The 26,736-nt window shown below is 41.5% G+C and overlaps 1 protein-coding gene across 1 annotated transcript in view; it reads right to left on the bottom strand.

Moving 5' to 3' along the window:
* grid2 (glutamate receptor, ionotropic, delta 2) overlaps window positions 1–26,736 on the bottom strand; it is a 279,373-nt gene that overhangs the window by 27,025 nt on the left and 225,612 nt on the right. The window contains exons 11-13 of the mRNA XM_030783937.1: window positions 24,498–24,810; window positions 7,847–7,985; window positions 3,636–3,831 (exon numbers count right to left, since the gene is read on the bottom strand). Coding sequence (XP_030639797.1) covers window positions 3,636–3,831; window positions 7,847–7,985; window positions 24,498–24,810 — 648 coding nt within the window. The remainder of the gene's footprint in view (window positions 1–3,635; window positions 3,832–7,846; window positions 7,986–24,497; window positions 24,811–26,736) is intronic.

Genomic DNA, 26,736 nt, shown 5'->3' with positions numbered 1-26,736 from the left:
TTTGCACATCTTTTCTATTGATTTTCCTATTAGCCATTTTTGATGATGGCAAATCCCTGCAACATAGTGCCCAGCTATCATTCAGTCATTATTATTTTTTTGGTCCTTTTTAGATATAGTCCCCTTACAAGTCCCGGACTCTTTCCCCTCTAAACGCAGTCCTCATTTTTAACTAGCCTTATCTTACCTCCACACCACTTTCCTGCGTTCTCACTCTAACTCTTTCTTTTTCTCTCTCACAATCCCTCCCTCTCACTTACAGCTGTAACACCAAATCCATCAGATGCCTAGCAACAATCCGCTGCTGAATCAATCAAAGGGGAAAGGGGGGGGGGGGGGAGAGATAAGTCTCAGTTGATTCCCTCTATAGCTACGCTCCTATTCTTTCCGTTCTCATCCTCTATTTGTCCCTTTACTCTGACGTCCAGTCTCAATTACCCCCCCCACCCCCCCCAAACACACACCCATCTCTCTCTCTCTCTCTCTCTCTCTCTCTCGCCGTTCTCTCTCATCAGAGAGCTCTGCCAGCTAGCGCCCATTACTGACAAGCTCATTCACTGGAGGACCTATAAAATGCACACACTGCCTTCCATTCCCCTCTGACTGAGAAGATAGTATCTTATCGCATTTTCGTATTAGACGCTTTTTTTTTTTTTTTTTTTACATTTTTGCAAAGACGTGGCCCCCAAAGAATGTACTCTACAAACAAACCACTTGAAGATTCCCCCTCTTTTGTCAAGATCTGTGAAATTTCTCACATTTTATGTCCAGCACAGCACTGGTGCATTGTCACACAGGTAAATAAAACCATGCGTAGTGTATCCGAGGCAAATTCTTTCTGTCTGTCTCTCCCTCTCTCTCCCCCTCTCTCTCTCTCTCTCTCTCTCACACACACACATACACACACTCACACGCACATACACACACAAACATACAAAGAGCCACAGCTTAAAAATCATGAAGGAACCATAGCCGAGAATATTCTAGAGAAAACAGTAAGCTGCCAACCTCTAAATGATAAATGGCTGGCTCAAAAGGAGCTTGAAGAGTCAGAGGCCAGTGAAGTGTACACTAAAGCCACAGGCAACTCTGATCTTAGTGGAGACTTCCTCTAGTATGAGCAGGCAGGTGTTTAAGGGTAATCTCTCTCGGAGCTGAAACCACTCCACATGACAGAGCTAGCGCGGCTGGAAATTATTCAAATCTCGTTGAGACTCGCTCGGTAAACAGTGTCGCTCCAATTCGCACAGCGCCATGCTGCTTAACATATTTCAGTATGACAAGAGACTAATGAGCAAACTGAGAAACAACAACAATAAATAAGTGTTTATGTAATGAGCAGAGTAAACTTGATTGTGTGCCTTGTGGTTTTTCTTTGTTGCTGCGGTAGCTCCGTTCCATAGCGCAGACATCATGAGAGGATAGAGTCTATTAGTCTCCCTCTGAGTGATAAGAGTTATCTCTCTCTCTCTCTCTCTCTCTCGCTCTCTCTTTCTCTCACTCTCTCTAAAAGGTGAGGGAAATGCTTGCCGCATAAACCCTCCATAATGAAGGTGGTGCATTGTAAAAAAAAGGCCGAATTCTCTCTACTGTTGCTTTATACCAACAGCCTCATTTACAGTCAATGAAAAGAGAAACCTCTCTCTCTCTCTTTCTTGCCCTATTCTATCCATCCTACTGATCTATTCCATCCGTCTTGCTGATAAGGTTGTCCAATGATTGAAATGACTGCTTGCATTAACAACGTCACCGAACGCACATGTAATTGTCGTGTGAGTCGGTCGACCAGATGGCTGTAGAGTGTAGTAAAGTGACTGATAAGTGTTCGTGCATGTTTGACTTTAATTTCCTTTATTCTGCTTCGATTTTTAGATGCGTACGAAGAGTACATGAGTCATTCGTGACTTGATCGTACACAGTAATGATCTGTAACTGTTTGGGGAATGTAGCAAATTATCAAACGGATAATCCGATGAATGTAGCATTGACGCCTCAGGCAATATTCAAGAGGCTTGTAAAACCCACATATCGCTGGTCGAATACATTCATCTCTGCATAAAAAAATTATGCTGAGCGCTATAAAAAATGAGGCTTATGAATATAAATCTCGTGTGCCACACTGATGAAATATCAGTGGAACTCGATTTTCGTTCCACGCATGGCTTTCTGTAGTTTAACATTAAAGTATAAGAACTATCAGAACGTTACGAAAATGCTCGTGCATTTAGAGCCGTGTAGCGTAAAGAGCATTGTGAAGATACGGCAGAGAATGTAAACATTACATGGTCTGAACATTCTGTATTGTTTATTTCATCCCTGTCATCCAGATTCATCTGTAAAAAAGCCAGTATCTGACAGACACCGTTACCACGTGAGGCCGTGTCAATGATTTGATTTCATCATTGAATTGTTGCTGCGATTTTGTGAAAATTATCTATGGGACATAAAACAGTGAAAACGAGAAAGAGTAAATTGAGATTGAAATTGAAAAGGAAGAACTAAACGAAATATGATTTTCTAAACCATTATAAGTAAGACATTGGAGTTTTGCGTCTGAACGGTGAAGCTCATGATAAAACAGCATACAGGGACGCTAACCAATCAAATCATTAGAATATCAATCATCTCTTCAGCCAGATGGTATAAAGGATGTGTTTATTTTCTGAGACCTCTGTGTTGCAGGTGCAGTGTGTAGGACTAGAGACCCATTTAATCAAATTGTCAGTGAAGAGCTCTTGTGACCATGAAGGATGTGGCAACTCGCCAATGTGGAGAAAAAAAAAAACACGTGGAGAAATCGTGTTTTTCCACAGTACACAACATGAATGGACAGAGAAATAGACTCTTTGAACATTTAGCTTTTAACAATTGACTTCTTTTTTTTCTGTTTCAGAGAGTGTTACTTATTTAACAGGAGGCACTGAAGTAGTGGGCGGTTAGGATTTGATGATAGGTCACTGACACTAGAGGGAGCTTTAAAGCTCACACTCCTTTGTGGAGGAGAGAGAGGGAGTAAGGGAGGGAGGGGAGAAAGAGAGAGTGAGATAGAGGAGGGGAGAGAGAGAGAGAGAGAGTAGGACAGAGACAGAGAGAGATGGGGGGGGAGTACATGTTGAGTCCTGATGAGGTGTCACTCTTTCATGTAAACTGTATCTGTGCACCTGTGAATGCCGATCATCTTCACTGAAACATCGACTCACATAACAACCTTAATTAGCCATTCACAGCTAATAATCCTCAAGGGAACAGATGCAGGTATAAACTCCGCTTTCCATTCATTTATGAAGCCCTTAATTGCAGCTTCCAAGTTGGCTTCAGAAATGAAAACATACTCAAAACAGAAAAAAAAGATGTGTATTGGGTTAACAAATAAAGCATTAACCTGGAACGTAATGGCATGCAATTAGTAAGGGAATTTCCCAACTAAATGCCTCATACCTTATAAGCATCATTAAGTCATGTTAGATGATTTCCCTTTGATAAGTTTATTCAAACACAACAAGGCTGCCGACACTGGGTGTTGCTCACATGCTAAAAGTAGCGTTGAAACAAAATGAGAAAACGTGGAACTCGCTCACATCCTGGGATGAATTTTTGCCACTCGACATAAGGGGAGGAGAGGGTGGGTGTCTTACCTTTCGGATACCCTCTTTGGAGTCCTCCACGTTGTTGTCAGCACCTCCCGTGCGGTTGATCATGCGCCACATTTGAGCGTACATGGGGTCACGTTCGAAAGGGTTCATGGCTTTGCTGCGCACCTGGTCATACACAGCCGAGTCCAACACCGTGCCGTATGGCAGCTCTGTTTGTTTGGATAGGTCCTGCAGAGACCTTTATAAGAAGAGAAGAGAACACCTGTTTCAGCACACGCACACAAACACATAGACGAAATTGCCCAAAAATACACACGTCACAGACTGTCAACATGTGCACTCACAAACGCGTACCAAATCAGTAACGCACGCACGCATACACACACGCACACACACACCCTTTCTGATCGAAAAGCTGTTTGCTCAGCGTTCTGAGTTAATATCTTGTATCCAATTAAAAGTTAGCCAACCAAGTGACAAGAGCTCCGTGTAGTGATATTAGAAACAGTAAGCAATGGGCAAATGTAATAAATATGGAGCTTGCTGGAGTCATTTTCCTCATACTGTCACCATCTTCAGGGGAATGAGGGTATTTTAATTACAGGATTACATCAAGATTTGTCTTGCTGCAGTCTTTGTTTAGAGGAGCAGTTTAAAACCAATAGTGCAACTAATGACTGTTTGCCAAGTTGCTCAAACCAATGATGTCATTGGAGATCTACAAGTGCGATACTTGTAATACATTTAAACAAATTTGGAAAAAAAAAAAAAAAAAGACATTATTAAAAACTTAGCAGAATATTATTACATCACAGCAAGTACCATCTTCTTGCTGTCTTGCTTTAGAGTTGAAGTTCTCCAGTACCCTTTCAGGGTTTAATGAGCCCAACTGCAAATCTTCATCTTTTATTACTCTCATTTAATCTCTGCTCATAATCGTCTTCCTCCCCTCTCAATTACGGCTATGTGTACGCTATCATGCGAATGGAGAATCCCCGAAGGAAAAAGGCTTTTGCAAGGCCCACGAATAGCACGCTAGCTGTGGATGCTTTTTGGTTTAAATAAACACCGTAAAAAAAAGTGTTCGTTTGTTTGTTTGTTTATTTTGTGGTTTTTTTTTTTTTTTTAAACCTGTCCTCAAATCATTTTTCATCAAGGTATAAGTCCTGTCTACTTACAATCAAATTAGACCCTGTTCTAACCTGAATTGACATTAGCGTTGACAAAGCGGAAACAGAAAGAACAAGTCACAACCTGTTTGTGGTGTTTCCAGGACCAAACCTAACTGCTTTGTGGTGTCGTCAGTGTGATGTGTAAAATGTATATGCAAAAGTCTTGAATATGGCACAGTCATGAAGTGGGTAAAGAGTCAAGCTGCCCTGGGCTAATGATAAGGGTAATCAACCTAATTATCGGTAATGATAGCGCCTAAAGTGCCGTTAATATACAGCTCCTTATATCCAATGGAATGCTGTGTTAAAATGGTGTATGAACAAGTTTGTAAAAAATAAATAAATAAAATAAAAACATTATAGAGGCCAACTTTATGCATTGCTGATGATGAGCCTTTGAAAGAAATGTTACCACCTTGAACAGTTAGCATCCATCTGCCTTTGGTCCTGCTCTGTGGCCACATCCTTGCCCAGAAAAGTGTCAATTTTCCTGAGAGCAAGCCGTGGGGGGACCTAAAATGGGACTAGCAAGGCCTCAAGTTAAGTACATTCCTCTGAATATGTTTCCAATACCACTCTGACCTGGCCACCAGTGGCTTGGGCAAATCTCTAGTGGTCCACTTACACTTTGACAAATGCAATATGCTTTGAGGGTGTGTTGGAATGTGTTGAATAGCCAAATTAGAGAGGAAAACTCATTATAGAACAGCTTCATGACTGGAAGAAAGGGCCATTAAAACAATTCCAGTGTAAATGGAATGTGCAACAAGGCACTGTGCTCTTGTTACCTGAACACTGAAAGTAAACTATCAAAGATGACTTGGGTGCCTTGATGGGAGCAGTGTGTACAATTAAAGATGAGTTGAATATAAATGTAAATTGAATCTTTTAAATGTTTATGCATCGTAGCACATTCAGCGATTATATTATTATGTGTTTCACAATAAGAGCTCAAACTAATCAGTTTAAAAATGATGCAGAGGACTTCTACGCCATGCTTAAGGAGTGTGATATTTTGAAGCAAACTCTTCAATGCAACTTAAGTCTTTTCAGAGTTTAAGAGCCCACAACACTTTTGTGCTCAGACAATCTGCATATGTAGTTCAGCACAAAGGGGTAGAAAGTGTTAACACTGTCACTGTTCTCAGTTAAAAAAATGATTACGCCTACTCCCCCAACACACACACGCGCGCACACACATACGCACAAACACACATACATACACACACCAGCAGCATTTGTGATGATTTCTCCAACACATTCTCTCTTGTCAAAGCATGGACAATAATAAAGCCAAACAAAGGTGAATGGTTTCACATTTGCTCAACTTCACATGGCTTTAACCTTTCAGACAAATGCCAAATCAGAGTCACCGTGCTGCAGTTCATTTAACACAATAATAATTAGCAGAGAAAGCTGTGTCAAAAAATGTTCTCCGTGTACATAAAAGGAACTAAAGAGAGAATAAGGGAAAGTGTGAATTAAGAATTCAGGTAAAACTGTGAACAAACTTCAAGGATTTCTTTCGACAAGTGATTTCTCTTCTTCTTCTTCTTCTTCTTCAAGTAAAAGAAAAGAAAGAATTGCAAACTAGCTGATAAAGAACTGAATTGAACTGTTATAAACAACATCGCGATGAAGATGTCAAAGCTGCGGGATATTTTTCGTCTAAATTTATTTTCTCTCTCTCTCTCTCTCTCTCTGCTGCAATGATTTCTTCAATTTTAAAAGTGAGTGAGAGGAGTCAATATGATACAATTGGCCTAATTCAATTAACACTGAATAAAGAACAAGGCAGTCGATAGCGAGAAGACAGCTTCTCCGATGCCTCTTGGCCTTTTATCTGTTCGGTTTGAAATCTGCCTAACCATTAAACAAAAGGTCATTAAAAGAACTCTTCACACAAACCCAAAGAACCGACACCATCTCTGATAAATCAAACTTCAATCTAAGCACAAATCATCTAATTAGAAGATTTACTTTTTTTTTCTCTTCTTCTTCTTCTCCTCCTTTTTTTCCCTCCTTCTGTGTATTCTTTTCATAAATCTTTAAGTGTTTCCTGAGTGCAAGCAGCGTAGTCCCCCCCCCCCCTTTCCTTTTTTTTTAAATACAACGGGCCCCTGGGTATGGAGTTTAGGCTCTAATTACTGCTGTAATGACCCTGGTATAGTCTACACATAAAAGATAATGCATTTAAATTTATGGAAATCCTAATTAGCTGCACAGAAGTAGAACTGAGCAATCTAGACAGGGTTCATTAATGACGTTTCACACAGATGAAAAATAAACACACAAACAAATAAACAAACAAACAAAAAAAATCGTCTTCCATTTCCCTGGTATCCCTCTCCAGTCAAATGGTCAGATAAATGAGATCATTTTACAAGCACAATTAACTATATCACTAACGGGCATTCTGGAGTCTGATTAGCCCAATAATGCTACAGATTGGTGCAAGAGCAGGGGAAAAAAAACATATGTACTACTGAAACTCTAAACGGAGATAATGACCAATTTTCGACGCTATCCGAACTGTACACACATGAATGTGTGTATTTTTTCCTTAAAGCGTTCCCCCAAAAGCCAGTAAATGGGTTACCTGTGTAAAGACGAGTGCCGTTACGCCCGGCTGGTGTAGGATGGATCTAATTTGTGTGGCACAGGAAATTAAAACTGAGGCCTAGCGGGGTCCCTGGAGAGAAAAGCTCTCTGAACGCGACGCTTCGCGTTCAGCAGGGCTCATCCTCAACAGAAACACACCAACAGGACTCTGACTGATTGGAGGGAGAAAAAGCGAGGCTGAACCGCTGCTTTGCTCTCATGTGTATACATTTTTACAAAGCCTTTCTGTCATAATCTCTACACATACGTGTGTGTGTGTGTGTGTGTGTGTGTGTGTGTGCGCGTGTGTGTGTGTCACTGGTGTAACTGATACAATCAGATGATTCCTTCTTATACCCTGCACCTTGGGAAAGGGCAGAGATTTCATCTTGTGTGCGTTCCCCTTTATGTAAGTTAACCCTTTCCTTTCCATAGAGTGAGAGAGAGAGAGAGAGAGAGAGTGTGTACTGGGAGACTTACTGAATGGAGTTCTCGATGCGCGAGATGGTGAGAAATGCGGCCAGATTGGCTGTATAGGAGGAGATGACAATAAGAGCAAACAGCCACCACACACCCATCATCATCCTTGTGGCTAGAGTGGTGTATGGAACCTCTCCACCTACAGAACAGAGGGAAAGAGAGAGAGAGAGAGAGAGAGAGAGATTTCATATTCTTTTTTTTGTTTCAAGAAACTCATGAACATGCATTTTAAAAGATTCCTTTTAACTTAATATCTACAAGTACGTACAAGCTCACAAGTATATTCAATTCACATGTGCTATTCTTGACAAGATTCAAGTCTTGATAATTGCTCTTCAAATATTGCTGTCACGATAAAGATGTATTAGAAAAAGAAAAAGAGAAAAGGGACAGAGGGCAGTACGTGTGTGTGTGAGAGAGAGACAGAGCAAGAGACTAAAGGAGAAAGAAACAGGGAGAGAAAGACAGAGTGGGAGAGAGACATAGACACAGAGAAAGACAGTGTGAGAGAGAGAGCGAGAGAGAGAGAGAGAGATGGTACTCAGTATGTTCACTGTTACTCTCAAAACTACATCAGTTAAGTCTATTCACCTGCGCTCGTGGTCTTAACGTGGCTACATCTGTCCACATCTGTTTATTCTTTCGTTTAAGGCAAAAAGAGAGGGAGCGAAGGAACAGAACCTAAGGACAGCACCGCGTCAGCCCAGTGATGGATGTCCTGCTTCTTAGGCTTCCACCCATTATTGAACGTTGTTAAAAAATTAGCCTCATTTATCCTTGTGCCTTCCGGATCACCATGGTCTTATGTGTAATAAGCACCAGGCAGTCTGATCCCTTCACAGAAAAACTCAATAAAAAATATTTGACATGCGCCCGTATCTGCAGAGACCCCTGGAGAAAATCTGTCTTATGAAGGAAATTTCCTGTTGACATAAGCTCAGATGGCCCTACGGCAACGGGGCGCTTCCCTCCTCAGATGTTGTGAGCCATAGCTAACTTGAACAAACCATACTGATTCCATTGCATTATGTTGCTGTTAAAATCCCCCAGTCCAGTTGCAATATTTTTCAGTTTTCACGCTGCAAAGGTAGAGCAAAGAGAGAGAGAGAGAGAGAGAGAGAGAGAGAGAGAGAGAGGGGGGCAGAGAGAGAGAGAGAGAGAGAGAGAGAGAGAGAGAGACATCTTCTTTTTAAAGGGCATTCTTTATCCAACTGCTAGTTAAACCTGTGAGTTTTGGACTTCAGTTTGAGTAAATGTCAGAGGGTCCCCTGATTCCTTCTTTCCAAAGACTCTGACTTTTTCCACAAAATTCTGTGTTGAGCTAATTCATTTTAGCTTGGAGGATATTATTTGGGAGAAAACTGTGAGTGGCATTAATGCCATAAAAAATGATCAAAGACTCATAGCAGCCCTGAGTGAGGATGTTGGAGAGTTTGATGAAATGGGAAGTTCTTGCAGCTGTCTGTTTTCTGTCTTGAACATCAGAACAAATTGTCACCTGATGACAGTTTATCTGAGAATTCTAATAGCCTTAATTCCACAGATTCAAGACAACAGAGCAACAATCCACTATAATACAGATGTTGAGTAAAAGACTGTACTACAACTAATGGAAAAGGCCAAACCAAGTTCACTACTGCTAGTGGAAAAGAATAATCCAAGCATCTCTCTGTTTAATTTAAAACCAAATTCACTGTAATTCATTAGCATTGGGATTGATAAAATAGTACAGAAGATGATCTTATGGACACGCAGTGTGATAGGACAAACGGAGAGGGAAACAGAAGCAAAGAAAGAGACAGGAAGAGAGAGAGAGAGAGAGAGAGATGGGCGAGAGAGACTGAGAGAGGGGGAGAGATACAGAGAGATGGAGAGAGAGAGAAAGAGAGATAGAGAGAAAGCTCCTCTGAAGATGACTGAGGGCAAATAAGAGATTGGGGCAGTGTGGAATGAGGGAAGCTGATTGCATCCTATTTTCTCGTCCGTTGGATGTTGATCTTTTGAAATGAGGCAGTCTGTAATGCAACTTTTATCTGGGAGCCCTGCAACTTGGTTCAAAGCCACCCCATGATGCACACCAAATCAGACAACCCCATTTTCAGCAGGTCCTGTCGCTTGCCTTTGATTTCCAGCCAGGCTGTGGGCACCATGCTCCTCTCAGCTCCTCTCAGCTCCTCTTAGCAAGTAACATCTCACATGCTGAGTATGTGTGTGTCTGTCTGTGTAGGGGGTTTGCGTGGGGGTATGTGTGAGAGAATGAATAGGGTAGAACTAGAGGGAGAGAGACAGAGAAAGAGACAGAGAGAGAGAGAGACAGAGAGAGAGAGAAAGACTATAAAGAGAGTGGAAGCAAGAACTAAGGGAAGAGAAAAGAAGCAAACCAGTACAGGGGAGTCACTTACAAAGAAAAATGATAAAGTGAGACGGATTAAAAGTCTGAGCGACTCCAGCATTAGACGTGCTTGTACCTTCATGTCCTACCGTATCCCTCACATACGGTTTGACATTAAGCGAACTGAAAAGTGATTTCTCGCAAACTGACCAATCAGAACCTTTCATTAGTCTCTCTCATACGCCCGTGACCAATGTGTACATTACTGTCTCAGAGTCACCCAGATCCCCTAGGCTCACGAGGCCATCTAACCAAAGGGGAATACCGCAGAGAGGCACCGAAAGCCCTTCATGCCTGTTAGAACACTTGTAAGTTTATCTCTGGGTGGCTGGACAGGCCATTCTGTTGCTCCTTCTCCCCTGGGGAAATCTGGGAAAAGGCCAAAGTCAGGGAGAGCTCTCAGATCAAAGATTTCTCACACTTTGATTTTTTTGGCTTTGACTCATTTGTCCACAAGTAATATGTGGTTGGCGTCTGGATGCTTTAAATGCGCAAATGGACAGAAAGAAATGCTTCACTTATTGTTTGATACATCATAATGAACATTACGATGAGAGATTATTGGCATATTTATGTCCTTGTGTAATAAACGTGGAAATGACCTGCTTGGATCGAACTTTCTTCAAGAACATGAAATGAAAGTCGGGTACAGTTTGCTGATATGAATTAAGTTCTCTCATCTTTTACCATAATTTGTTTATTTATTTTTGAAGAAAAAAAAATTAAAAGCTCAAAGTGAAACTTGGGCTTTGGTCTCGAATGTGACTTGAAAAACACATGAAAAGAGTGATAGAAAAGTGTGAAATAACAACATCTGGGAAACTCTATAGCATTTGCTTCAGACACACCTGAAGGGGAAAAAAACCCCTACCCACTCAAATTCCATGTCACTCAGCAGTTAGAGCAACTTCAAATAAGTCCTTTGAACCTACTGGCGCAGAACATTCAAAAAAGGTTTATGTGCAGGTACCTTGTAAAGCTTTAAATCTCCGAGGTACCTTGAGAGCTGCAGATTGTAGGTTCTGATGAGCGCTGTTAGTTTTATTTATTTATTTTCCTTTTCTTTCCAAGAGTGGCCCGAGTGATAAATAACTTGGGGGGGGCACGTCACCCGGTTTTGGCCGGCCAGGTCCCATTCTGCGTGTCACCTTTATTTCCCTGGCCCGGTGCCAATGGGCTTGGAAGGAGAGTGTTGGACGCGTATGACTGCAATTTATTCAAACCATCAAGTCTCCCATTATGAAGCAAGCTAGCAAATAATGCCATCAATTTGCATTGGGTTTACGCTTTGCGAGGGAAGCAGCCGTGCATTCCCAAGCTGATATCTCTCCGTGCAGCAGTCGTCGCCGGTACTTTCTCCAATGTAAGTCGTCTAAATAAAAATAAATAAGAGATCCGTTTAACTACTGCCGCCATTCCCGCGACCGGACAACGAAAGCGCAAAAGATTTCCATAACACGGAAGGAAGGGAGAGAACGGCAGCGGGCGATTTGCAGCCCGGGGAGGGTGGGCTAATACCTCAATTGGCACAAGGAAGGTGAGTAAGCGGCGGAGAGACTGAGAGCTAGCGTGCGTCGTCTTCATATGTCATCTTGTCCTTGGTGACTCAGTGTACGAGTCAAACAAGATTTACCCAGCTCCATTCTGCGAGATTATTGCAAAGTAGCTTTAAAATGTTACACTCAGTTAGTCATAGACGATAAAAAAAAAAAAGTGTTAAAAAAAGAAATAAGTAACTGAAGATCAAATTCACGAAAAAATTACTTTTTTTCTTCACTGAAAACCATAGCTGTTTTTTTTTGTTTGTTTGTTTTTTGTGTTTTTTTCGTCTGTGGTTTATAGTTTGATAAAACCTGATTTGACTTTGATATAAATGAATTGCTTTTGCTCTGTGTGTCAGTTGGAGTGGAGGAATGCACGTTGAGGAATGGCAGCGTTTGAAGAGAGCTCTTCCAAGTCATGGCAGAAGCAATCTACACCCCCAATAAATGTGCCAGAAAGTACCCCCAGCCTTGAGACATATTGCTTTCATCTGACTCAGCCTCTCCAGGAAGGAGTGTGCAGGGAGAAAAAGGAAATGAGCGTTGTGCTGTAATACCTGCTCTTTTTTTTATGAACACTGCAGGTAGAAAATGTATGCATCCACATAGTGTCATGTAGCTCAGTACCAATCTGACATCAATGAAAGCTAATTTTTTCTCATCAAAGATAACCCATTTCTCAAAACGCGTTATCTACAAATCAATTTGGATCGTGTCCAACGGCTCAGCCGCGCCCTCTCAAATTCCGTTTTCCAATATCTGCATCCGAAATCCAAGATCTCAAATCCGAAGGGAGTGGGAATCAGCGTTCTCTCTTATTAAAATGGAGGGGATGCCACATATCACTTCCAAGCTTATCTTAAATCTTGCCCCAGGGCATTATACATATGCACACAAAAGTGCACACACATGATACATGCACAGAAACACAAATAGTCTTTGGGAACTATTAACAAGAAGTGATTGCACCAGTAATGAGGTGCAGAGGGGGAACATATGTTGTGATTCGTTGGAGATTAAAAAAAAAAATGAGAAATTGAAGACAAAATGGAGTCTCTCCTCAGTAAAACACTCCTCGTATGAGGGCTTACCAGGGTATGTTTCATTATCAGCCAAAAGGAGCGCAGACCACTTTAAAAAAAAAAAGAAAAAAGAAGCTACAGTGATAAGAACCTCCTTAAGGAATGCAGAGGGTTAAGTGGTTGTTTAAGATGTAAAAGAGTAGAACCAATTAGATTCAAATTTCAGTTGTTCAATAACTACTTTGAGTCATGATATTTAAAATATTCATATTTTGGAGCTTTGGGAGGTAGAGATTATATACATTTTATTCATATGAATGTGTTAAGAAAGGGTTTTTTTTTTCAGGCTCTTCCCAAGATATGCACATAATTGGGATACAAAGTTGAGAAACCGATTCTTGAGTAAGTAACGGTGCAATGGTAATAATCTGAGACCATGCAAATGAACTGAGATCACACAACTCCACTTAATTTTTTAAATGCATTAACATCTACTTCTTAAGTCACTCTTGAACTCATTATAAACAGAAAGCACTTCATATTTTTCTTTTTTAAAAGGTCCATCCGATCACCACGTCTGAGAGACCAGATCACGTAGAGGCAAAATCAAAAATTCATTTGAAATGATAATGGCTCTAACCATAACCTCATCCTCTATACCGAAATAGATGTGTCGTCAGAACCAGGATCACATTCTGGCAGCGGTGCTTCTAAACAGATCATGGACCTGCTAAGATAAATGAAAGCGGCCGTGGGGAGAGAAGTCAGCTAAGCATGTCTTTCAGGGTCGGGAGACAACATACACACTTTTCAGAGATCTAGTGACAGTTCACTACACAATGATAACACAGTTGACCACACTAACATATTGGTTATACACAAGTCAAGCTATAGGCTACACTTCAGTAGATTTTAAAGATCACATTTGCGGTTTCTGGCAGGTAGCCACACTGGTTCACATGACTTTTTACAGCACCGGTTTCATCTCTGGGGTACGGTGTGAGGCTTTTGTGATGAGAGCCGTAAATAAAATCCAGTCACAAAAAAATCTAGGTAGGTATTACTGCAGATTTTAGAGATAAACAAATAAAGCACAAAGCAAAACTGTAACCTGCCAACCTTGGCACTTGACTACATGACCCTAACGTCAGCGTGAGGGTAGATTTAGAAACTCTGGGCTGGTTTTCAAAACTGTATAATGCAAGACAAACTCTTTCAAATACACATGGTGGTTATCCACAAAAATGAGATGATGAAATAATGCAAACATTCGCTGCATCCGCTGGATTTGCTGCTATGCATACACAAGATGAAAAGGAGAACAGAACCTTCAAATTTTTATCCCATCAAACAGAGAAACTGTTGAGTATGTAAACACTGGCTGGTGTTTTTATTTTGGATCAGTGTTCTAGTTTTCTTCTCTATCAAGAGTATTTCAAATGCTTCCAACCAAAATAACGATATGTTGCCTTAACGGTTAATGCGGAGACAAAAGGCAAGCAACAAAACTCCTGGCTGGACGATGTGGAAAACATTAATGTCCTTGTTTGGCCAATTCAGCAGAAAGAAAATGTTTCTCGTTAAAGGAAAAGAAAAAAAAAACAGAGAAGAAAGGGGAAAAAAAAACCAGAATGACTGATTCAGCAGGTCTTCTAATCTTGGGTGGCTGGATTGTTTCTCATTTTCAGAATCAATAAATATGATATGATTTTAGGCCTATTAAAAAAGAAAAGAAAAAAAACCCCAAAACAAAACAAGAAAAATGAATGTTTCTTTGTTTCCCCTGTGTGAGGAAACTGTTATTATTCCAGCTAATACAGACAGGATGAGCAATAATTTGAAAGAGTATCTTATGAACTGAGCTGTTCTGCGTTCTTTTGTTTTCTTTGCCAATATACATTTTTCTCCCTTTTTCTCTTCCTCTTTTTCCTCTGCCCCCCCCCCCCACCTCACAGCAAAATTGCCTGGAAGGCATGAACTTCTTTTAGTCTGCAGTTGATATAAATAAGTCAACCAGAATGCTAACCACTTTTCAGTTTCATTATGTAGGAACAGTATAAATTTTAAAGTTTTTACTTTTTTTTCTTTCTTCCATTTTTTTTTTCTTTTACTACATTGTTATTCCATTACTTCTGTTTGCGAGAGCTCTCCACACCCTATCTTGGTAAATGAGCTGCTACATTACCTGCCCCAGAACTGCAAACTACCCATGCGTCATAAAACACCTGCCACACTGGAAGGCATTAGCATAACCGACAGAAAAGAGAACAGTCTAAAAATACCTCATCCCAGGTTCTCCATACCAATGTATGTTGTGTAAGAGTTACCCTGTATCACCCCACTCAGTATGTAAGCTTTGAAATATGAACACATATTTTCAGAAGTACGCTTTTGAAATTGCACATTTGTTAGGCTATCAGCAATGTGTCGTCTTAGAAATCTGCACTCTAGAAAATGATAATTAAGTCTCGGGGGCGCTACGTGTGACAGGTCTACAGTTTTAGATGTGTGATTGCATGTGTCCGTGTGTGTGTGTGTGTGTGTGTGTGTGTGTGTGGGGGGGGGGGGGGGGGGGGGGGGGGGGTACAGGGAGGGAGGGCATTATTATAACATGAAACCTATCAGCTGAGAGCACAGAGAACTTGTCTGTTAAAGTCACTGGTAACATTTCTGGTCAAACTCACCCTGGTAGGAAGCACTTGCGCATTAGTAGCTTTGCCTCCTCAACAAGACCCAGGCCGTGGAGTCTTTAAAGGAACTCGCTTCAATATTTAATCCATGTCATGCCACTGTCAGCTCTCCTCGCATTATTCAATCAGCGGTTCCATCAGAGGAGGGACGCGTCGTCTCACGAATGAATTCCAAAAAAGGGATTTCATTTTGGACTCTCTGATTATTTCATCATGACAAGTCATTTGTGTCAGTCCCGTTCTCTGCGTCGTAAATGAATTATGAACTTCCGCCGCCCACCCCTCGACGTACTAAAGTCCTGAAGGTGACTGCACGCAGAAAAAAAATAAAATAAAATAAAATAAAAAGGGGAAAGAAATTCTTCCTCCTGATGACGCGGAGTACGAAAGCCCTGTGACTTTAACGCAGAACAAGCGCGTAACACAAAAACTTGTGTGTCTGACATCATCAGCACTAACCTCACTCCTCTCCTCTCACATAAGGCAGATCTAAGCTCACGAAAAGGCTGACGGCAGGTAGAGCAAACATAAATAAAACATCAAAACATCTTATAAAAAAAAAGCAAAATTGAACAGTACAAGAAAAAAAAAAGAATTGGAAAAAAGTTCATGTAGTGTTACATTCACATTCTGTACTCAGAGGTGATCAAAAGTGAATATTTTCTGTGAATAGCAAGTTCAGAGTTATCAGTGACGACCATTCGAAAACATGCGTGGTAGTGTTCTAGGTTTCAGTCATATCGCCAACAGCTGTAACATCAATACCTCCATCTGATTCAACAATTTATTTGTGTTTCCAATCGTAAAGCTTGAACACAAAAGACCGCCTGAAACCGATGTCACGCTTGATTGACGCAAAATATGTTTAAGTCATTTAATGACGATACTGGTTATGACAACTTGTCTAAAGCCCGGGGTAAAACATAACCTCATAATATAAAATGACACGTCAGTGCACTGGCGAGGGAGCTTACATAACCAGCAATGGCTGTGATATTAGATCTATCCATTTCCCTGCCAATCTTATTCATTTATCTGTTTGTGGTTTTTAAAGAGCGATACAGGGCTAAGCATATATGCGCTCGCTTACACAGGTTACGCAAATGAACGCACATGTATGCAGGAGCCTGTGTACACACGCACACGCAAATGGGCAGATACTTTCTGTTCATTTCTTGAAGAGGGAGTTCTGCGTGTCGGAGGCAGATGCACATCACTGAGCAGGCGGAACAGTTCATCAATCCAGACAAGTATCATTTTGTCAGGGATCTGACCTGAGGAATAAACATCTAATCTGGCAGCTCTATTCCATGAAAAATGTAAAGCTAACCAACTCAGATACAGGCGGCAGGCAAAACACCGAGACATATATGAATATTTATGAAGTAATGTGTGCGCTCTGTCTGTGCTTTGTCTTTAAACAGTATCAAACCCCTTCTTGAAATACAGCTCCACAAATCTTGGACTGTTTCTAGTTGACATATTAGGCCGTTTTTCAGGAAGCGAGGTCTCCAATGCTTTGAGAGCTGGATAAGACTGAAATCTACTCTGTACTCTTTGTTCCAGAGCCACCAATAAAGGTGTGCCGGTGTTTGTATTTGGTGCTTGGGGATGCCATGGGAAGAGTTTGACTTTATCCTGGGGTTAATAAAACCGCTCTAAACCCTACCATAAATATTAGCTTTGAGAAGCTCACAGCCTACAGTTTTCATTAAGCCTTGGTTACGGAGGTGTCCATTTAGTTACATTATCATTTTTTTTTTTTTCCATGACTTTTTTTTTTTTTCTTTGCAATTATCCTCTTAAGTGTTGCTTACAATCACTTTTCACCTTTGCCGCTGCAGTTTTCTTGAGCTACATTCTCATCATTTTGCTGTCTCATTCCTCTTGACACATTAAATCATTTTTGTGACTTACACACCTGCAATTTGGGCATCAATCATTTGACCACATTCAATATCTGTTACATTTCTTATGTTACTTTAGAAACTCCATTATTGAACCAGTCATTTCAGGACATGCTGTTTTTTTTTAGTTGAAAAATACCAATAAACACTTTTGAAAATCAAACGAGATCTCATATGAAGAATCCTCTGATAATTGCAATTTAATTGCTACCTTCTATATTTCAACAGGTATTTCTATTATCTTGCCTGATTGCACTTGTGGGTTGTTATGGTGAATGTCTGCATGCACAGAGGGACTCAAAATCACAACACTGCTTGCAGTTTATCAACTTAGAAATTGCTATTAGGAGACTGGTACATGGACAAGATTGGGCAAACTGCTTTTTACAGGCTGTAACAAGATGACAATAAGTAACTAAATAAATAACAGCACAGGTAATTTGACACCTGTTCTTATGCTGTTCATTTTTTGAGAGAAATCGTAATTATATTTTAACTGATTAAATTTGGCATTGAGTAAACCTGATTTCTGCAATATTGGATTAAATGAAACTGTATAATTGTGTCGATGACTAATTTCATTTCATCAATGTTATGAAAAGGGCTCACTGGTAAGCCCTTGCTTAAGTGCTACACGGAGTAGCACATGAACACATCAGTTCCGAATGAATAACTTTAATGTTGGGAAACCACTAAAACTCAGAAAAAATAAATAAAAAATGAGTGACTCCCCCCAACCCCCCCACCCCATCTGTCCTTGTGACTAAATGAACAGGGAACCTAAATTTAGGTATGGGGACTCGGCCAATCGAGACAGGAAAAACAAAGAAAGCGACAAAAAAAGAAAAGAAACAAACCAAACATAAAAAAATGTACACAGTTTGAGTGAACTTTGCAACAAATTAGCACCGACCCTTTCCTTAGACAATGAACGTCCTTTGTCAGGAAGAGAAAAGGGGAAAAAAAAAACAAAAAAACTAATTATGCTTCTTTTTTTTTTTTTCCCTTCCCTCTCAGCTTGGAGGCCGGGTGACAACGCCGTCGCGTTCTCATTAGGTGAAACAAATAAGATGTCACAGCTGAGGCTGCTTGTGTTCCACAAGATGTGACAGGCAGAACAGAGCTGCCACCTCCCACCGCAGCACCTTCACACGCCACCGCGCCAGCCGCGTCACCTCCCTCCATCACGACGGCTCACGGACTGAGGTCAAGAGCAGGTCCGCCCCCCCCCCCCCTCCTCTCCTTCCCCCCATCCACCACCACCACCACCACCAACAACAACAACGACGATGACAACAAAACCATCACCACTTAGATCCCAAAACAAAGCAGGTCATGCTGGGAACACGAGAGAACGAGGGGAGGCTTGTCAGAGGTGTTGAACTGTAACTACGATGCAGGTTGGAAGTGGGTGGTTGGGAGGGGGAGGGGGGGGGTGGGGGTGGGTAGAGGTGGAGGTGGATGGGAGAGTGTTGTGGGGGGGGGGGGGGGGGGTGGTCGTGTCTGGCTTCTCCTCTGGCAGCACCTGGCCGGGCGGAGCTGTTCTCCGTCAGCGCGGTGATGGCTAATGAGAAGAGAAGGGTGAGGTGAAAAGGGAAATGGGTAATCTAGAAACTCCTAGAACGACCCGCGGGCCTCGATCATAAGGAAGGGAACGTGACGGCTCTGCGTTGCTTAGTTACGAGCGCTGACGCTTGTCCGATTCTGGCGTAACGGTAACGACACGAAGTACGTGTCCTTCGCTTACAGAGGGAGCTTCACGCTGTTGAAGATTCTCTGTCGGGGGTAAAGGAAAGTGTGTGTCTTTGAATGTGTGTTTGTCTTTGTGTGTGTGTGAGTGTGTGTGACAGTGTATGTTTGAACATGTTCATGTATGAGTTTGTCTTTGAACGCCTGCATGTTATACACGTGTTTGTTCTCGTCTGTCCCAATATATCACATGCGTTAAACATTAATGCGTGTGTGTGTGTGTGTGTGTATGTGTGTGTGTGTATGTGTGCGCTGCTCAGCATGAGTGTAGTTGTAAGCCGATGTATTCATGTGTCCAGTCGCTGCACTGCTGAGCTTCACTGTGAGACGTTCATCTCTGCTTTGATTCACGCTGCTGGATTTCCACCGACTATTTTTGGCAAGCACTGATCCCCCTGCACACTGATTCACCAGTCTGCACCAAACGTGCTATTAAATTATGCACCAGTAAGACCATCTCCGTCTGACATTTCTAATGCACAAAGGAATGATACGCTACCACAACGTCACAAAAGAATAAAAGAACAAAATCAATTTCCAACTTACTCCGATACAAAAACAGATGGAACAGAAACATCAAGATCCTACACATGTAATTACAATCAGCAGGTCAATCAACAGTACATCGAGCAAATTAGACACTACAGAAAGCACAACACAGAGAATCTCTATGACTAACAATGAAAAACAGCCAAACGTGTTTGTTTTAAAGTTGAGGGGTGACTTGTGTTTTTTTTGGGTTTTTTTTTTTTTCTTTTCCTGCGGGGCAGGGCTTTGTATGAATAGCTAGCTCTGGTCCCTCTTTTCATTGTATGGCGTTTGAACGCATGGAGGAGGAGGTGGAGAGAGGGGAGCAGCAAGCATGTGTCGGGTTTTGTCAGGCCCCGTGGCTGAACAGATTAAAAGCTAATAGCGGGCACAGCAAATCCTTGCCTTGCTGAGAGACCCCCGATGCACGAGCTCTGCATGTCAGTGATAAGCCAAAAAGGCCATGAGAAAAAAAAAAAAAATCAGCATGTTTTCTCTTTTTTGCTACTTGAAATGTCTGACCAGAAAAAAAAAGGTTCTTCAAAAGCAGTTTGAAAGGGCCCCTTCTCCACAGTGCCAATCCAGAGAGAAAGAGAGAGAGAGAAAAGGAGAGAGACAGAGAGAGACAGAGAGAGAGAGAGAGAGAGAAAGAGAAGGAGGTGTGATGTTGGAGAGTTCTGCTTTTCACATTTCATACATGGTAGAAGTGACAGATGAGAGAGAGATGGGGAGCGGTCTGGAAATAAGGATAAAAGAAAGAGGGAGTGGGAGAGAGGAGGGGGAAGCCTGAGTGAAGATGAAAGGACCGATAGGAGCCCATGTCCCTCACACTCATTGTCATTCTGTATAGATGAGGTTGTGCGTATCTGCACATTAAATCCAGGTGATGGAACAGTCACTGATCTAATGAGCCCTCATGAGATCACATGACTAAAACACAGCTTGCGTGTGAGTTTCGGTGTGGACGTGGATGTCAGTCTTCTGTGTGTTTGGATGCGAGGTGTATATGTGTTAGTGTGTGCCCTCTTTTTTGGAAGAGATTTAGGTAGGTGGGGCGCATGGTGGCGCAGTGGGTAGCGCTGTCGCCTCACAGCAAGCAGATCTCGGGTTTCGATTCCTGGCCGGGCGGCCAGGGTCCTTTCTGTGCGGAGTTTGCATGTTCTCCCCCATATCTGTGTGGGTTTGCTCCGATCTCCTCCCACAGTCAAAAGAAATGCAGGTCAGGCAAACTGGAGATGCTAATTTACCCCTAGGTGTGAATGTGTGTTTGTCTCTGTGTCTGCCCTGCAATGGACTGGCAACCTGTCCAGGGTGTTCCCTGCCTTTTGCCCAGTGAGTGCTGGGATAGGCTTTAGCACCCCACGACCCTAATTAGGATGAGTGGCTTTGAATGAACGAATGAATTTAGGTAGGTATGGATGTATGCGTGTGTGTGTGTGTGTGTGTGTGTGGATGAGCGGGTGTGTACCACATGTTTTTGTGGTGTTTCTGTGGACCAGATGTCTCTGTGAGGATATTAATATTTGCAAACTGGCAAAGTAAAAAAAGTCAGCAGATGGGGAGTTGAGACATTGTGAGGATGTTTGGTGGTCCTCATGAATTATTTTTTAGGGTTAAGGTCAGGTTAGTAATCTGTACTAAAAAGCATGCATGCACGCATGCATGTGTGTGTGTGTGTGTGTGTGTGTGAGAGAGCATGGAGAACTTGTCTGTCCAAGTTGCTGCTAACATCAGTGGGTGGCTGGGTTTGTGTGTATATGTGTGTGTGTGAGGTGCGTGATCCTATAAACATTCTTGCATGTGAAAAGTTATCTACAAAGACACTGCTATGTGTCTATGGGTCTGGTGTCCCACCATGTTTGGCCTAATTGAGAGACAGTGAGAGAGGATCTTTGTGTGCTTGACAGCTTGGCCCCAAGTCGTGCCTGTTCTCCCTTAACTCCCTGTTCTCCCTCACTCAAAACATTCTCCCCGTCGCCATGGAGCTCTGCATTAACCAACAGTGTTGAGCTCATGCACTGACAACATCATTAATTTAAAGAGTCACAAAACAACATCCCCTAAAACCTTCGCAACCGTTAGCTGTAACACAGAGGAACAATACCCTTTTGTACTGGCATGAAATCTGCCATGACTTATCCGAGACGTCTGCCGGACTCTAAAATGGAGTGTTAATAAATCTACATGGTTCAAATGCTCTTTCTTTTGCCGTTAATTAACGCTGGTTATTCAGATTAAGACAGTAGGGTTCCGGCATTAATTACAAATCTGTTCGCTTTACTTAACAAGTGTATGTCCAAAAAAGAGAGAGGAAAATCTTTTAGAAAATCTTTTGGAACTCAGGAGGTGGTTCCTAAGGGGGAAAAAAAAATCCAAGCCGTTCAAAACGGAGATAAAAGGGGAAAAAATTGCACAATTCCACACTCACGTAATCTCTTGACTTGCTGTCTCTTGACTTGCTAAGAGCAACTATGAGTGCTCTCTTAAAAACAGAGCATACATTTACATACATCTGACTTATTCTCTGGGGCATTAATAAAGTAATATAGAATAGTGTTAGAAATATCTGCCCTCATAACCATTCATAAACATTTATTCCTAAACTCCCGTGGTATCACAAAACTAAAACCACTAGTGAAGGTCACAGAAGAGCTTGCATTACAACATTTTGTTTCAACATGAGCTGACTTTGGTTAATAACTCCGTAAGGATGAATGTAAGAATATATGTCTATCAGAAGTTACTGGTGCCTGTCACAGCCTATGTGGAACTTTATAAAAGCAATTCTAGACTTGTTTATGATATATCGATTAAAATGGGTTTTTTTTGTAGGGCATATTTGTAGGTACCCATCCTGCTGTTAACACAGAACTATGAAAAAAAAACCCAAAAAACATCCACACTTCTGAGGAAAACATATTTGAAAAAGATGAGGGTAATACATCTGTACAACTTAATAGAGTCTAGAAACATCATTTCTCAAGAGGATGAACAGAGGATTTGATACAATGTAACTTTTTTATATAAGACAGCTGAAAAAAAAAAACAAAAAAAACAACAACACACACGACAAAACTGACAATGGAGAAAGTCCTACGTCTGTTTAAGACAGAAGAAATCATAGAGGTGAGTCACCAGAGAGCGAGTCGGTCTCAAACAAACATCATTCCAGCCACGTATGGGGCCTTAGCACACTCACTCAGGGAAATAGCCTATTTGTACAACCTGGTTTTCCTCCAAACATCAGAAACAAACAATGTCTCTCTATCTCTGTCTCAATCTTTATCTCTACCTCTATCTCTGTCTGTATCTTTTTTTTCTTTCTCGCTGTCACCCTCTCACTCACTCTAAGTCTCTCTCTCTCACTCTCTCTCACTCTCTCCCTGTCATCATCACTGGCTAGTAGCCTTATTGAGTGAATAGTACAGAAAAGGAGAAAGTCTGTGTACTCATGTTCTGGCTATTCAGCTCTATCCACAGGCTCCGTTAGAATCTTTTTTTTTTTTTTTGGCGCGGGAAGGGGGGGGGGGGTAGCAATTATTGCAGCTGCAGAACTTATTCAAAACATTGCTTGAGCATGAATAAAATGTATGCGTTTGTATACGTACTTGTTGACACCTGTGTACATTTTGTGTGTGTTTACGGACACAGGGTTATAATACTTATTTAGTGAAATGCAGTTACTGGATCGAACATTCACTGTGCCTTAAAGATCTCATAATCTGCGTCATTGTTTAGTCTGGTATACATAGGGTCCGTAATTTATTTCTATTTTTACATTTTGAATGCATTTTTTTCACGCTAATGACTCCACAGTAAAAAGGAAAGATTGTAATTAAAGCAAAACCGACTCAGAATACAAGGGGGCAATTAGCATGCATCATCCTCGTCATTATTGTCATTAGTTGATGCAAGACTGAAAATTTACTAGTATGGCTGTTAACCCGTCTGCATTTTGTTTTTCCAAAATAAAGCCTCTCTCTTCTTTGAAAAATATTTTGAATAATTAATGAATTCCAACAATGAGACTGATGAGGTTCAACATGCCGCCTACACATACTGAGCGGAAAAACTGCCTCTTCTTCCCTCTCCTTCCGTAACGCCGACGCGACCCCCCCCGCCCCCCCCCCCCCCCCCCCCCCCCCCCCAAGTCCTCAGCTTCCCCCGAACCCCTCCTGCTCCTTCTCCCTTTTCTTTTCTGATCCTCCAATTTTATGTCCAATGACTTCTTTTTGCAGCTTTGACCTTGATGAAATTTTGAAAGGGGGGTGGGGGGTGTCTGTCTCTTTCAGGTTCTTTCGCCAGCTGTGCTATATCTCTTAAGGTATCCATCTCTCTCCCTCTCTCTCTCTCTCTCTCTATCTCCCCCTCCCTTTCTTAAATGCACTTTTTTCTCAGACACTTTTTTCTCGATCACAGACACACACACATACAATGTTGGAGAATGTGACATAGGGACTCAGTGTAATCCACTCTCCTTTTCACATGAAAAGGGGCATACCTACTAAAATGTATACATGCTTAATGAATGATCCACACATGATCCAGATATCCAGAATATTCACCGGTGATCAATTAACACTGAGATTACTGAATCCTTTTAATTACTAAACACACACACTTGGACTTGTATTTACACTAATAGCACTAATTGAACATTGATGAATTTACTAATAAAGGTGTAGTACAGGGTGGTGCGTGACCACCACACATACACAACCACTGAGCTGAAGAGCAGCAAACACACACACACACACACACACACACACACACACAGACAGACACATAGAGCCACTACTATCCCCCAAGCCCACACACTTACCTTGCTGAACGAAGGATCCGTAAACGAACCACATGGAGTTATAGAGGGTGGTGGAGGAGACGGAGCCCATGGGTAGGCGTGGTGGGTTGAGCCAGTTGAGCAGGTAGACCAGCGTGCCCACCAACAGAACGGTGCCGGCGATACAAGCCCAGAGAGACAGGTCAAAGGGCGCCAGGCAGGCAAACATATCCACGGTCCGCTCCGCCTTCTTCAGCAACACGCCCACTGAGTAGTCCATGTACCGCGTGGTGAAGTCCACCACGCTCTCCCGCTCAGGTGTGATGGTCAATGCCGAAAGGCCGACATCGGCCCTCTGCAAAAGACACACACACACACACACACACACACACACACACACGCATACACCTATTATAACCTTTTGGCAACCACTGTAACATTTGTTTGGATTCTGATAGTGGGAATTTGGTTCTAAGCATATTAGGTTGTGAGTAATACGAAGATTTTTGGTTAGACTGAGTGATAAGTGACAGGAGGCTGCCAAACTTCAGTAGGCATCCTTTTACTAGATCAAATTTGTACCATGATCTCTGATAAAGAGCAGTTACAGCTTTTATTCTGAGTAACTATCTTAATGTACTGAGTTTAACCATGATTTGATCATATATTTATGGTGCTTTATAAATAGTGACAACCTATTTAACGTACATAGACCATCAAATCATGGTTAATCGATTACTGTTACGGTCAATTAGACCGGAACTCAACTGTAAAAAAAAAAAAAAAAAAAAAACCCAACAACAACAACATGTGTGGTAATTATAGGACAGTTTATATAAACAATGTCACATCTGTTGCTGGGTACTGTGAAGGAATAGCATGTGTTGAACTGGAATCTTTTCAGGGACCAGGGTCCTTCATTCTACCAGACTAAGTTTTAGATGAGGAAAAGATCATAGCATAGCATAGCCATTGTGATCTTGCCTTTATTAGTTTGACCTTGAGTTTGAGTTTGTTTTTTTTTGTTGTTGTTGTTTTTTTAAGCCAGCCAATAAGCTTCAAATTAATACAATAGTCTTATGTATTTGACCAGTATATGAGCACATTCTTTTTCTCCTAAATACAAATATTTTAATGTTTTAATAATAATATTTTAATATTTTAAGATAAAAAGCAAACACATACATGTGAGAACACAGGTTTAAATACAAGATAAAGAAACTACCATTCAGGAACTTGAGTTTTTATAGGAAAGCAAAGGCTACAGAGTAAAAGTTGTCTGAATCTGCTCATCGTTAGCTGCGGTGCAGTAATCAGCGTAAATTGCTGATTTCTCCTTTCCCGCTTTTGATTACCCTGACACGCGTTTTCCTGACATGAAATCAGGAAAAGCAAAGCACTTCAGTGCTCACTGACTGGCTGTATTAACAGAATGTCAGATTTAAAAACAAACAAACATTAATAATAACAATAGGAAAAAAAAGAGAAAAAAAGGGTAGCTTGGGGAAATTTATCTCTCTACTGACGAAATTTAGTTTTTCCGCTTTTTTTTTTTTTTTAACTGTTTTTTTGTTGACTGGAATACAAAACAACCTCACTTGTGAAAAATTCTAGCATTTTCCCCGGCTGTTTGGCCTGTTAGGGGTTAGATGAGAAAAGACTTATGGACCCCAGAGGTGATTCCTTTAATCTGCATTTTTGTGAGAGAACCAAAATACGTCCATTTTCATTTCCACGGGGGCCAGTCGAAGAGTCACCTGTCCGACCCCCATTATCGCTGATAGGTCAGCCTCTGAGAGACACGAGAACCTGCTGACCCCCCCATGTTTGTCCAAGCCTAACACACACAAATCTGGGCAAAGCCACTCTGATTATTGCCTCCAAAGTCACAAGTACCACAGACTGCTTACTTTCTTTATCTTTGAAAGAGAAAGAAAGAGAGAGAGAGAGAGAGAGAGAGAGAGAGAGAGAGTGAGAGAGAAAGTGAGTGAGTATGTGTGTACGTGCTTGTGTGCGAGCGCGTGAAAAACAATTTTCTTACAAAAAGCAGGGTATTTCACATCTGTCCATCAAACTCCTCCAAACTTATCTGAGCTTATTTCGCCTGGTGGAGGAAAACAGCTCCTGCGTCACGTGACATAACGCATCCGCCTTGAATCTCCAGCACATCTCTGACTACATTATTTTCGCACAATATGCTGCATAATCAAGTTCTCTGTTCCTCAACTTGGCTGGAACAGCTGTAAACATATGGCTTGAGCTGCTGAAACATAATGATTTT

This window comes from Chanos chanos, chromosome 1 (assembly GCF_902362185.1).
Source record: "Chanos chanos chromosome 1, fChaCha1.1, whole genome shotgun sequence".
In the NCBI taxonomy this organism is placed as follows: Eukaryota; Metazoa; Chordata; class Actinopteri; order Gonorynchiformes; family Chanidae; genus Chanos; species Chanos chanos.
Note: the sequence above shows the minus strand (reverse complement) of the source record. Positions and strands in the feature narration are given on the sequence as shown.